At 44.7% G+C, this 12932-nt stretch overlaps 1 protein-coding gene across 1 annotated transcript; it reads left to right on the plus strand.

The window, feature by feature from the left end:
• Positions 1-1747: 1747 nt before the first annotated feature.
• LOC125543377 (hyperosmolality-gated Ca2+ permeable channel 1.5) lies at positions 1748-8999 on the plus strand. Its single transcript, XM_048706705.2, has 12 exons — positions 1748-2207; positions 3353-3709; positions 4208-4354; positions 4788-4923; positions 5381-5482; positions 5764-5880; positions 5978-6058; positions 6225-6565; positions 6718-6963; positions 7652-7976; positions 8102-8335; positions 8432-8999. Exons 2-12 carry the CDS (start codon positions 3396-3398, stop codon positions 8681-8683), a joined length of 2295 nt encoding a protein of 764 aa, XP_048562662.1. The 5' UTR covers positions 1748-2207; positions 3353-3395; the 3' UTR covers positions 8684-8999.
• The last annotated feature ends 3933 nt before the right edge of the window (positions 9000-12932 follow it).

The following is a 12932-nucleotide window of genomic DNA, read 5'->3' on the forward strand; positions in this document are numbered from 1 at the left end:
ACGGCGATATTTCAAACCCCATGGAGAGACAAACAGCTGGAGATGCTCTTATGCGAAAGCAGAGGATCATGAGGTCCATGCGTAGCCGGCGTATATACACATGCAGCAAGCCAAGCTGTGCGTGCAATGGTGAGGCCAGGACCGCATGCTACCGGCTGGGCAAAATATATATGACGTTATATAGACGTGATGAGCGGTAGTTTGGGCTACATCGCTAGCAAGCGGAAGTATATTTTTAACTGCGCGCTAGTTATTTGTACGCTGTCTGGAATTTGAATCAACGCAAGTTTATTTCGGAGATAATATAATCCAGGTCGAAGAATGGGGGCGACATGATGAGCGGGAGCGAGGAGCGTTAACCCCGACGACCGAGCTGGGAATGGCGTTGCAAGCAACGATGGGTTGTGACGCCGCAGTTGGAGAAATGAAGGAGGGTTAACTCGTGCATGTGGTGGGCACCGGCTCGTCAGGAAAAATATATGTGATGGTCGGAGAGGTTTAAAAGGATAGTTGGGGGTGGCAACAACACAACGAGGCACATGAGCTGGCCATGGCGGCGAAGACAATCGGATCAACCAAATGGTGGGTGGTTCGTTAGGAGAAGAGAAAGAAGGTTTACTGAAAAACATAGTATACACTTGATGGCCAACGAAAATCCGATGGCTAAAAATATCTAAACAAAATTTTTGCAACTTAAGGAAGTGTGCCTTCTTGTAATAACCTACATACATGTACCAATATAAAAAGACCTAAAAAGGTAGGTCCAACAAAATCTCAAACATCAAACAGTGCCAAATCTAATGACAAGCGCTCAACATGTTCAGCGTGCAATTAATAACATACCAAATATGGACTCTCCATGCGTACATATGTAACTAACGAGCAATTAATATCCCACCTGATGTTAGCATGCAATTAGTTTTGTTCCGTGAGTCAACCTGTGGTTGAGTTGGTTAGGTGGACAGTGGCATCCCCAACCCACCAGGGTTCAAATCCTGGTGCTCGCATTATTCTTGGATTTATTTCAGGATTTTCGGCGATGCGCTTTCAGTGAGAGGAGACGTTCCCGTCGACGACGAGGTGTCTACCCTAAAAAAATAGTTTTTTCCTGATACGAACGAACAGTTAATTTTCTGCCCGATAGCAGCGTGCGCGTTCACCCGTTTAAAGATATTTCATGCTCCCTCCTCGTACGAAATTACTTGTTGTGGAAATGAGTAAGAGTGGATACATCATCTAGAAAATAGAATATGGAGGTGCTTGATTTAGAAGTCCTAGGACTTTTTCTAGTCCCAGAGACTAATAAAAAAAAACTCTCCAGTAAAGTCTTTTTCTGGTTCCTGTAGAAAAAGTCCCTCCCGCTTGGTTCCTAGGGACTTTTTAGTGACTTTTTCTAGTCTTGAACCAAACACCCCCTATGTCTGGATGCATCCATTTGTTGGACAAGTAGTTTCCCGACGGAGGGAGTAGACAATACGGAGGATTCGGAATTTTGCCGTGATTTCACAAAGTAAATAGTAGTGTAGCCGATGTCGCAGGAGACGTGGCCCACCAGAATCACCGTGACGGCGACGCCTGCTAGTCGACCGACCCGACCCCGTGGATCGTACGTGTACCATTCGTGTGTAGGCGCCGCCCTCCACGTGGTGGGTGGTGGGTGGGCCTGGCCGCCTCTCCTCGCCGTGGCGAAACCGCGTGTCCGCGCGTACACAGCTTGGCTCAGCCCAGGTGACCGTTGCGCCCCGCAATCCATCCGTTCCGATCGATATCTTCTTCTTCCGCTCCCCTCCTCTCTCGTCTCCCTTCACTTTCCCATCTCCTCCGTCTCCCTCCGCCCCTTTTAAACGGAACGGAAGCAGAGTTCCAGATAGATAGATAGGTAGATATACTACAAGTGGTGGTAGCACCGGGGCAGAGTTTGAATCCGAAGCAGAGCATCGAATCCGGCGTGGCTGCTCGCCGACGCAACCGACCACCCGCCGGAGAAAGGCAAGCAATCTGCCCCGCCACGCCAGCGGAAGGAAGGCTGCGGGGGAAGCAAGGAACGAAGCAGAGGAGCCAGGGGAGGATCATCCCTACCCTACCCTACCCTACCCTAGGCGCAAAGCCGAAGCTACTACCCCCCGAGCACACCGGTGGCTTTTGGGGGGAAAGGAACACCCCGCCGCCGCCGCCGGCCCCGGACGCGAGGGAGATCGACAGCCCAGGTCTGCTCCTCCTCCTCCTTCTTCCTCTTCTCCTTCCACCTGCCCTCCGCTCTCTTTCGGTTGGTTGGATGGGATGGTAGGGCTCCAGCGCTTTCGGCGCCGCCCAACTGTTCGTCCGATTGCCCACAAGGGATACGTGCCGGTATTCGCTCCCCAGCCGCCGCAGATCCTGTCCCCCGTCGTTTCCCGTCTAGCTGGGTTGACTTCCGCGCAGCAAATTTGGAGGTCGGCGTATCATCAATTTCGTCATCCTGTCCGCATTGTTGGAACTCGGAAGCAGAGGAGCCAAAATAAATACGTTTTTTTTAAATATTTTTATTATCTTTCTGTTCGCGAAATCTTAGCTGCGAAGCAACGCCGCTGGCCAGAATTATTTTCCCCTCCGTGGGCGCACCGCCGCCACCACCATCTTCCATTATTCTCGCCAAAAATCTAGACAGAAACAGGACAAATACTTGGTCTTTTTCCCCGGAGTTGCTCCACCAGCACCACGTATTTTATTCCCCCGTGATACGCTGCCAATAGTATATACATATATAGTGGGAAATAATAATACCCCAACTTTTCCGCTGCCGTTGCTGTCATGCAAGTCGGCAACGGGCCCCTGAACCCGAAACCCTCTCTCTCGCTTTCCGGGGTCAAACACACCACGCTCCGACGATTCCGGGTGGCCGGCGGGACGGCTGATACGCAAACCCATCCATCAGCTTTGATTTAATTCACACGCCCCACAAGATAGATACTTGATTGATCGACACAGCTTTCGATTCCGTTGCCGGTTCCTTTCCATGCACCAGAGCCACCAGCTTGCTATCTAATCATCATTGGAGGTGCTTTGGCTGTGTCACTTGTGCTTTTGCTTGCTGCTTCAACATGTGGCAGCGAGCGCCCGCCCGTTTATCCGCCCAAATTTGTGGCCGGCATTTGTCGTCCATTCGGGCACCGAATCCGTTCGCAGTCATGCTGTGCTGGCAGCCAGGGCGATGTAGATGTACAACTAAATCAGTGCACAATCGGTTTCATACATTTGTGGCGCAGTTTTGTTTTATCTTTTCATTCACAAGTGGCATCACGTTTGTGTGACATTATCGCTCATCGTGTGGTTGCTTTCAGTCATTCTAACATCATACGGTCCGCATGTGCAGGCCGTGTTCTCTGTCAAGTTATTAAGTCATCTGAAGGACAGCCATGGCTACGATCAAAGACATTGGCGTCGGGGCGGCGTTCAACATAGTGACCGCCACCATCTTCCTGCTGATATTCGCTTTCCTGCGGCTACAGCCCATCAACGACAGGATCTTCTTCCCGAAATGGTACCTCAAGGGAATGCGGGACAGCCCCTCCTCCGCTGGCGCCGCCGTGACCAAGTATGTCAACCTGAACGTGCGGTCGTACTTGAAGTTCTTGAGCTGGATGCCGGCTGCTCTCAAGATGCCCGAGGAGGAGTTGATCGAGCATGCCGGCCTCGATTCCGTTGTCTATCTACGGATATACCTCACGGGGTACGTTGCTGCAGCTTTGCGCTCTTGCTGGCTCTTTGCAACCGCTTGTCTTTGTTGTTTATTCTTACTTGGTTATGATGTGATTCTTTTTGGTGCCAGCAGAACTTTCTTTTTAATCATTCTCAGTCTCTTAAGGCATAAACCTGGAGCATAACTACCAAATTTAGTGTTTTTTACGTGCATGTTGCATGGGAATGATGTCTACAGGTTGCCAAATTTTACTGCTCTGCCTGTGTTGTTACTTGTACTTCAAGTCTATTAATGGGGTCACACATATCATGTGGGTTTTAATAAGCTGGCCCATTTCTGTTATGCAAAAACGTTTTTCCTTATTATTATTATTTTTAATCACATATGGTTTAGCACTGTATTTGGAACATCAGATGGGCATATGTACATTATATTATTTATTATCCATTTTGCGCATAACATCCTTCATGTCAAGTGCCCAATCTTTCGATGCCTATATGCTGACGAACTTTTAACTAATCACTGCAGACTGAAGATATTTGTCCCGATTACGATTCTTGCTTTTGCTGTTCTGGTCCCTGTGAACTGGACCAATGATACGCTAGATGATTTGAAGGTAGTCCACAGTGATATTGACAACCTTTCAATATCCAACATACCTCATGGATCAAAGAGGTGAGCAACGGGATATGTAGCAGAAATAGTTTATTTATGTTGATTATAAAATGCTTTGCTGATTCGTTTCATAGAAGCTGTAGATATTCAATAGTGGCGCTGGCTTGCCACAAGTAATATCTATATATGCATACTGCTTGCGCCGTAGGCACATGAGTTTCTTATGGTTGCAGGATTCTTAGTGTTTATTTGGGTGAGCAATGCACCATTCTTGTGTCATTTTAGTAAGGTGCAAGCACTCTGTACAGGCTTAGCATTTAGCAACTGCCCGTCAAAAAAATATAAAAAAATTCCAGTCATAGGAAGTTGTTCTGCTCAAAAGCATGTTGTTGCATATCAGCCACGCAACATAAATCTTCCACCCATAATTGTTAAGAGGTTCGTTCATTCTTGTATGTTCATGATTATGCTCATGCTTCCATTTTTTGTGCAGGTTTATAGCTCACTTGGTTATGGCCTATGTATTTACGTTTTGGACCTGCTATGTACTTAAGAATGAGTACGAAAGAGTCGCAACTATGAGGTTGCGCTTTCTTGCTTCAGAGAAACGCCGACCGGATCAGTTCACTGTATGTATACCCATTTACCTATAATCTTCCTATTTAGTATATTGGGATGTTTAGGATGTTGTATGTAAGTTTGGATAACTCAAAAGGCGCTGGCAGACTAGCAAGTTGTGGGACTATAAGGATTACACACTGGATTTTTCTTTTTTGTTATTGTGTAACTTGATAAACATTTAAATATTCCTATTATTTCAAAATTGGAATTGTACAACTTGATAACTATTTAAATATTCCTATTATTTTAAAATTCGAAAGCAAATTCTGGAGCAGATTTTTCTGGCAAATTGTTGTCATAAAAGCACCTTTCTGACTGCAACTTATACATGAGCTCAGTTTAGAACCCTTTTCTAGAAAAAAGAATGCTGCATACAGCAATGATCTCAGTAGAATGATCTTATCTAGATTAATGGTTCTCTGATTATTCTTTTGATTCTGAGTCATCAATGTATTTTTATTGTAGGTTCTTGTACGGAACATACCACCAGATCCCGATGAATCAGTGAGCGAGCTTGTGGAACATTTCTTCCTTGTCAATCATCCTGATCATTATCTGAAACATCAGGTAATCACTAAATTTTGGAACATCTCCCATTTGAAGAATCATCTGCAAATCCAAATGTAAGGAAGTGTGCAGCGCAAAGCAATTATCAGGGTACTGATATGCTATAGCACGACATGAATCATATGATGATATTTGTTTAGCTACTTACTTAAAAATAATAACTATGATTTTCCTTAAACTAATTATTGTGCTTAAGCCTTATATTGCATTTCTTTCTTGCTGAATACCTCTTCAGATGATTTTTGTAGGGGACTAATCTTTTATGTCTTGTTGCTCAATAGACAGTTTACAATGCAAATAAACTTGCTGATCTGGTTGAAAAGAAGAAGAAAATGCGGAATTGGCTTGATTACTACCAAAACAAGCTTGAGCGAAAATCCAAAAGGCCAACAACTAAGGTTGGTCTGCAAATATAGTTACCCATTCATTGCTTTTTTATTGTATTCGGGGTCTGTTTTTGTAATTCCTTTGCCTATCTTTGGACCTAAATTACAGACTGGCTTTCTTGGATGTTTTGGTTCTGAAGTGGATGCGATTGATCACTGCAAATCAGAGATTGAGAAGATAGGGAAGGAAGTAAGTTACAAAATATGTATTCATGTAACCTTTGTACTATTCGTCTATGCATGTTGCCGTTTTGACTAGATTTCTAATCTTCCTTTGTTCTTTTAAGTGTTATTAGGTTATCTATTGTTTACAGCTAACTGTCAGAATACATAGTCTAATACATGACAATACACAGGAAGCTGAAGAGCGTAAAAAGGTCATGAAGGATCCCAAGTCAATTATGCCAGCAGCCTTTGTTTCTTTTCGTTCACGGTGGGGTGCAGCTGTTTGTGCACAGACACAACAAACCAGCAACCCAACCCTTTGGCTGACTGAATGGGCTCCAGAACCTCGTGATGTCTACTGGAGTAATCTATCTATTCCCTTTGTTTCCCTCACAGTCAGGAGGTTGATAATTGGCGTGGCCTTTTTCTTCCTCAACTTCTTCTATGTCATTCCAATAGCATTCGTACAGACTCTTGCAAATCTTGAAGGCATAGAGAAGGCACTACCATTTCTAAAACCTTTAATTGAATCGTAAGTCTAGTTTCACAATGTTTATTACTCCCCAGTTTCGTGGCGTCTCCATAGATTTTCCGTCATTGCTGTAGAATCAGTGTGGAAGTTTATTGTTGAGATGTCATATATATTGATGTCCTCCTGATTTCTGCTTGCCAACTATTTTCCAGACCTCCCATTAAATCATTCATCCAAGGGTTTCTTCCTGGACTTGCTCTGAAGATCTTCCTCATAGTGCTTCCAACTATACTGATGTACATGTCACAGTTTGAAGGATTAATATCACAGTCATCACTAGAACGAAGAACTGCATCCAAGTATTTTATATTCTTGTTCTTCAATGTATTTTTGGGGAGCATCGTTACAGGATCTGCTTTGGAGCAGCTTGATACCTACCTTCATGCGTCAGCTAATGAGTATGTCCCTTGCAGACACATTTACCAATTATGCATTTAGAGTAAGAGGTGTATAAATAGCACATCACCTATAAGTTTGCTGCAACATGTAGCTCATATGTGGTTGGTCCATTGCATTTTTATCGTATTTTTCCTAAGCATGGTGTTCCATTTTCTTGTGATGATATTTTTACTTCACCTTAATATGGGAGGACTCCTGAACAGATTTAGCAGTGTCGGTGATAACTTTGTGGGCTCTGCATCATGATATGTTATTCTTGGAAGAAAAATGTCCACCTTTGGGGAAAAAAACATGGTTTTGCATTTAGTTACAGTTTGTTAACCCTGGCTGGCCTATCTTCTTTGACTTATGGAGAGCTCATGTTTTAGAAACAAACATCAATTACGCTTAATGCATGATACATATTAGAATTCTCATTAACTTTCTCTAAATTAGACCCAACACATATAGTTTCTTGAAATTGGCAAAGAAATTATGTCATGGACTTGGCTGGAACATCGCTGTATGTAATGACCTGTGCTAGGTGCTGCTGATCCTTTTTTACTTAACAGACCGGTTACCGTTGGTAATTTTTTGTTTGTGTTTGTTATTGCGCACTGATCCATGCATCTGAAAATCTGTTATTTACATTCTTAAATTGAATGGTGATCACTATCTCCAGTGAGTCTAAATTGCTTTTTTTTGCAGCATACCAAGGATCATTGGTGTAGCCATACCAATGAAGGCAACATTTTTCATAACATACGTAATGGTTGATGGTTGGGCTGGTGTATCTCTTGAAATATTGAGAATAAGGGCATTTGTGCTATACCACCTGAAAAACTTTTTCTTGGTCAAGACGGAGAAGGACAGAGAAGAGGCAATGGATCCGGGCAGCATCTGTTTTTACTGGTCTGAGCCTCGAATACAGTTATATTTCTTGCTTGGTCTTGTGTATGCTGCAGTGACACCGCTCTTGCTACCTTTTATACTGGTATTCTTTGCGCTGGGATACGTTGTCTACCGCCACCAGGTAATTAAAGAGCTCTTGCTACTACTTCTGAGATTTTTGGTGTTTCGATGATGGTCGAATATGATGAACCTCTGAATGAACTCTCTGAATGCTTGGTTTCCTTGCTTGATCCTACATTGTTTCAGATCATAAATGTCTACCATCAACGGTACGAGAGTGGGGCGCAGTTCTGGCCCAACGTGCATCTGCGCATAATCGTAGCCTTGATCGCATCGCAGCTGCTTCTCCTTGGGCTCCTAAGCACAAAAGGTTTGGAGGAGGCGACGCCAGTTCTCCTCGTTCTTCCCATATTAACCTTTTGGTTCCACAAGTACTGCACACACCGGTACAAGCCCGCGTTTGTGAGGAACCCGCTGCAGGTAACGTTTACACCTAATCTTTCTTCGCCGTTGGATTGATTCCTCCTTGTCCTCTTCGGTGCCGAGAGTCTGAAGATGTGTTTGTGGTTTGCGCAGGAGGCGATGAGGAAGGACACGCTGGAGCACGCGAGGGAGCCCAACTTCGACCTCAAGTCGTACCTGGCGGACTCGTACCTGCACCCGGTGTTCAAGAGCGACCATGTCGACAAGTTCTACGTCGCCGAGGACCCCGGCGCGGAGGAGGTGATCGTGGCGACCAAGCGGCAGTCAAGGAGGACCACGCCCGTGCAGAGCAAGTACGACGGCTCCGACAGGCTCTCCGTGCCGGACTCCATACCCGAAAGGTAGCACTTGCTCTTGCCGGCAAGCTTTCTAGCCGCCATGGGAGGAGTGCTATTGGTTCTTTAGGCTGTTAGTGTGTACAGAGAGAGACAGCGAGGGGGGGAATGGAATTCTGCTCGATGATGGATGGATGTCACACGGCTGGGGATGTTGGCTGCACTTGCAGACTTGCAATGCACACAGCACACCAGTACACCTGTTTTTCCACTGGTATTTGAACTGAATACGATCCAGAGATGCACATTGCAGTGAGGATTGCTTTGGCGTTGGCGTTGGCAAAGCGTATAGTATTGTGAATTGGAGAAGTTTGTGACCACTTTCATCTGTCCGTGTCTAGTACTGATTAGAATTTTAAAATATATAGTGGACAAATGTCAATGTGCAAAAGATACTACTGCTACAGATCTAGCTCAGTCCACAATAATTCTACAACTCAAGAGATGCAAGATCAAGACTCCGTGTCCGCATGCCCATAAGGTATCTCCATGGAGACGCATGGTCATCGAATAGGAAATCTCTCGTATGACCATAGTTGCAGCAACAGTGGACATCCAAGCAAAGCTGATTTTCTTTTGCCTTTCGAGTGCAAGCGTTGCACAAGCCTTTGTACATAGCCGCTAACAAGGGAGAACCGTAACTCCTCTGCACGATGTCACAAGCCTTTGTACGTAGCTGCTAACAAGGGAGAACCGAAACTCCTCTGCACGATGTCCCCAGGGCAACGAGCATCTGCTATCTCTCACGCAATACCGATATGGACAGTGGTCACATGGTTCTCCGTGAACATCGTCTTGCCGAACAACTAGTGAATATATGCCTTTAGGCACCGATCAATCTGTGGCTCTGAGAACTGAACAGCCGGCCATCCTAAGTGGACAATATGCATAGAAACCAAATAATTGTATCAACTAGCTAGTAATGCAAACGAAGTAAACATGACATGTGGAGTGTAGCGAGATGATTACCTAAAACTTGCCCAACCATGAGAAAAGAGGCCCGTGAGGATCCTCGTCCAAGTCCGTAGCAGCCGGAAAAGCAACTATGAAACGTCTGTGCATCTCTGCTCGCCGGACAGCTGATGCCTATGAAGGACCTACAGCAGCACCCGACAAAGGGAGTCCCAACAAGTAGGACACATCCTGTAGAGTAGGAGCCATCTCTCAAGAACTAAAGTGAAACATATGGGTCTCATGTCTCCATCTATCTACTATGCATCTCTTCGTCGATTACTCCGGTAATTTCACATGAATTTTGGAGAAATCAAGGTACGCAAATTAAAGAGATCAAAAGTGGATCAACGTTGTGCAAATTATCCTGGATAAAAAGTTTCGCATCACAGTTATTGTACCAAGACATCCCTGATGAAAAGGAAAATGCATGCTCGTTACTTATCGAGAAAGAAACATCCTGATTTCTTGTACCAAGATTATTCTTACTTTTTTTTTGCCACGATCTTGTACCATGAATTGTGCATGAGATATCTGCTGGGAAATTCAATGATGCTCTCATATAAGCATGAGATCTCTACATGCATTTTTCATAAGGAAAAATGTAACCGAGTTATTTTTATGAATGTAACATATTTATTGAATGGATGAAAATTCCTTGCAAAACAGAGTGAAAGAAAAAACATAACATTTCTAATGTGAGAGCATCTCTAACCATCTTAGCTAGGTTTAGATCCTCGTGGCCCTACCCGGTGGGAGATGACCACGTCATTAGCCACCAAATTCGCTAGGATCCTGCGGGAATTAGATCCCGTAATCTGTTGAATCTGAGTGAGGTTCCTCACGAGGAATGGTATCCCGAGTGCCTTTTGATTGTTCCACGAAAGTGTACAGAGAAAGATCCTGGCGGATTCTTGGATCCAACTTTTCGTGTCCCGGATCTTTTAGTACAATCTTGTCAGGAAAAGTTTAGTGACACTCAAAATCTTCTATTGGAAGAGGGTGACTAGTGATCCCGTCAAGGATCTATCATGAAATCCGAGTGACAAACTTGACGTTTGGACCGATTTTCTCAGGAAATGCCAATCATTATCTTGGGAGAACACCAACTTTTATCAACTCCAGATCCAAACCCGTGATTCGATGCTTTGGAACCTAGTAAATGTTGGGGAACGTAGCATGCAATTTCAAAAACTTTCCTACGATCACACAAGATCTATCTAGGAGATGCATATCAACGAGAGGGGGAGAGTGTGTCCATGTACCCTCGTAGACCGAAAGCGGAAGCGTTAGGTTAACGCGGTTGATGTAGTCGAACATCTTCACGATCCAACCGATCTTAGTACCAAACGTACGGCACCTCCGAGTTCAGCACACGTTCAGCTCGATGACGTCCCTCGAACTCTTGATCCAGCAAAGGGTCGAGGGAGAGTTCCGTCAGCACGACGGCGTGGTGACGGTGATGGTGATGTGATCCACGCAGGGCTTCGCCTAAGCACTATAACGCTATGACCGAAGGAGTAAATTATGGAGGGGGCACTGCACACGGCTAAGAGAACAATTGATGTGCCATGGGGTGCCCCATGCCCCCGTATATAAAGGAGGAGAGGAGGAGGCCGACCACAAGGGGGCGCGCCATGGGGGGAGTCCTACTAGGACTCCACTCCTAGTAGGATTTGCCCCCCTTTTTCCTTTCTTACTAGAGGGGAAAAGGAAGGAGATGGAGAGGGAGAGGGGAAAGGGGGGCGCCGCCCCCTCCCCTAGTCCAATTCGGACTACCATGGGGGGGGCACCCCTTGCGGCCCTCCTCTCTCTCCACTAAGGCCCATGTAGGCCCAATACTTTCCCGGGGGGTTCTGGTAACCCCTCGGCACTCCGGTAAAATACCCGAACCACTCGAAACCATTCCGATGTCCGAATACTACCTTTCAATATATGAATCTTTACCTCTCGACCATTTCGAGACTCCTCGCCATGTCCGTGATCTCATCAGGGACTCCGAACAAACTTCGGTCACCAAAACACATAACTCATAATACAAATCGTCATCGAACGTTAAGCGTGCGGACCCTACGGGTTCGAGAACTATGTAGACATGACCGAGACACATCTCCGGTCAATAACCAAGAGCGGAACCTGGATGCTCATATTGGTTCCTACATATTCTCTGAAGATCTTTATCGGTCAAGCCGCAATAACAACATACACTATTCCCTTTGTCATCGGTATGTTACTTGTCCGAGATTCGATCGTCGGTATCATCATACCTAATTCAATCTCGTTACCGGTAAGTCTCTTTACTCATTCCGTAATGCATCATCCCGTAACTAACTCATTAGTCACATTGCTTGCAAGGCTTATAGTGATGTGCATTACCGAGAGGGCCCAGACACTCCTCTCCGATACTCGGAATGACAAATCCTAATCTCGATCTATGCCAACCCAACAAACACCTTCGGAGACACCTGTAGATCATATTTATAATCATCCAGTTACATTGTGACGTTTGATAGCACACAAGGTATTCCTCCGATATTCGGGAGTTGCATAATTTCATAGTCAGAGGAATATGTATAAGTCATGAAGAAAGCAATAGCAATAAAACTTAACGATCATTATGCTAAGCTAACAGATGGGTCTTGTCCATCACATCATTCTCTAATGATGTGATCCCTTCATCAAATGACAACACATGTCTATGGTTAGGAAATTTAACCATCTTTGATTAACGAGCTAGTCAAGTAGAGGCATACTAGGGACACTTTGTTTTTGTCTATGTATTCAGACATGTACTAAGTTCCCGGTTAATACAATTCTAGCATGAATAATAAACATTTATCATGATATAAAGAAATATAAATAACAACTTTATTATTGCCTCTAGGGCATATTTTCTTCAGTAAAAGGCCCGAACGGAGCCATCGAATTCACCCTTTAACAAATGTTCCCAAGTGGAGCAATTCTCACGCTTGGTGTGCGGCTATCGTTGATTTTGTATGGTGTGAGTGATCTCGTGTTTTTTCTTGCATTTTTATGTGATAAATATGTCATAAGATGCTCCGCATCAGAACGAGATTTCTATCCCTTTGGATTACCTTTTCTGATGCCGTCTCTGAGTGCATTAGAGGAAATTCTTTGCATTTACCCAAACGAATTCATGCAGTCTAATCAGGATTTGACGGGACAATTATGAAGAAGACTTTTTGATTCCCATCCTCAAATTGTGCGCACTGTAGCGGGCGTAATGAAGGGTGCTGATGGCGCCTCGATTAGGGTTCCCACTAACTTCACTTGCTAAAACTACTCCT

This window comes from Triticum urartu, chromosome 1A, assembly GCF_056163025.1.
Source record: "Triticum urartu cultivar PI428250 chromosome 1A, HENAU_Tu73, whole genome shotgun sequence".
NCBI classification, from domain to species: domain Eukaryota; kingdom Viridiplantae; phylum Streptophyta; class Magnoliopsida; order Poales; family Poaceae; genus Triticum; species Triticum urartu.

Coding starts and splice junctions, on each gene's coding strand:
- LOC125543377 (XM_048706705.2), top strand. CDS start 3,396: ATGGCTACGATCAAAGACATTGGCGTCGGGGCGGCGTTCAACATAGTG. Junction 3,710..4,207: donor CTACGGATATACCTCACGGG/GTACGTTGCTGC, acceptor TAATCACTGCAG/ACTGAAGATATTTGTCCCGA. Junction 4,355..4,787: donor ATACCTCATGGATCAAAGAG/GTGAGCAACGGG, acceptor TTTTTTGTGCAG/GTTTATAGCTCACTTGGTTA.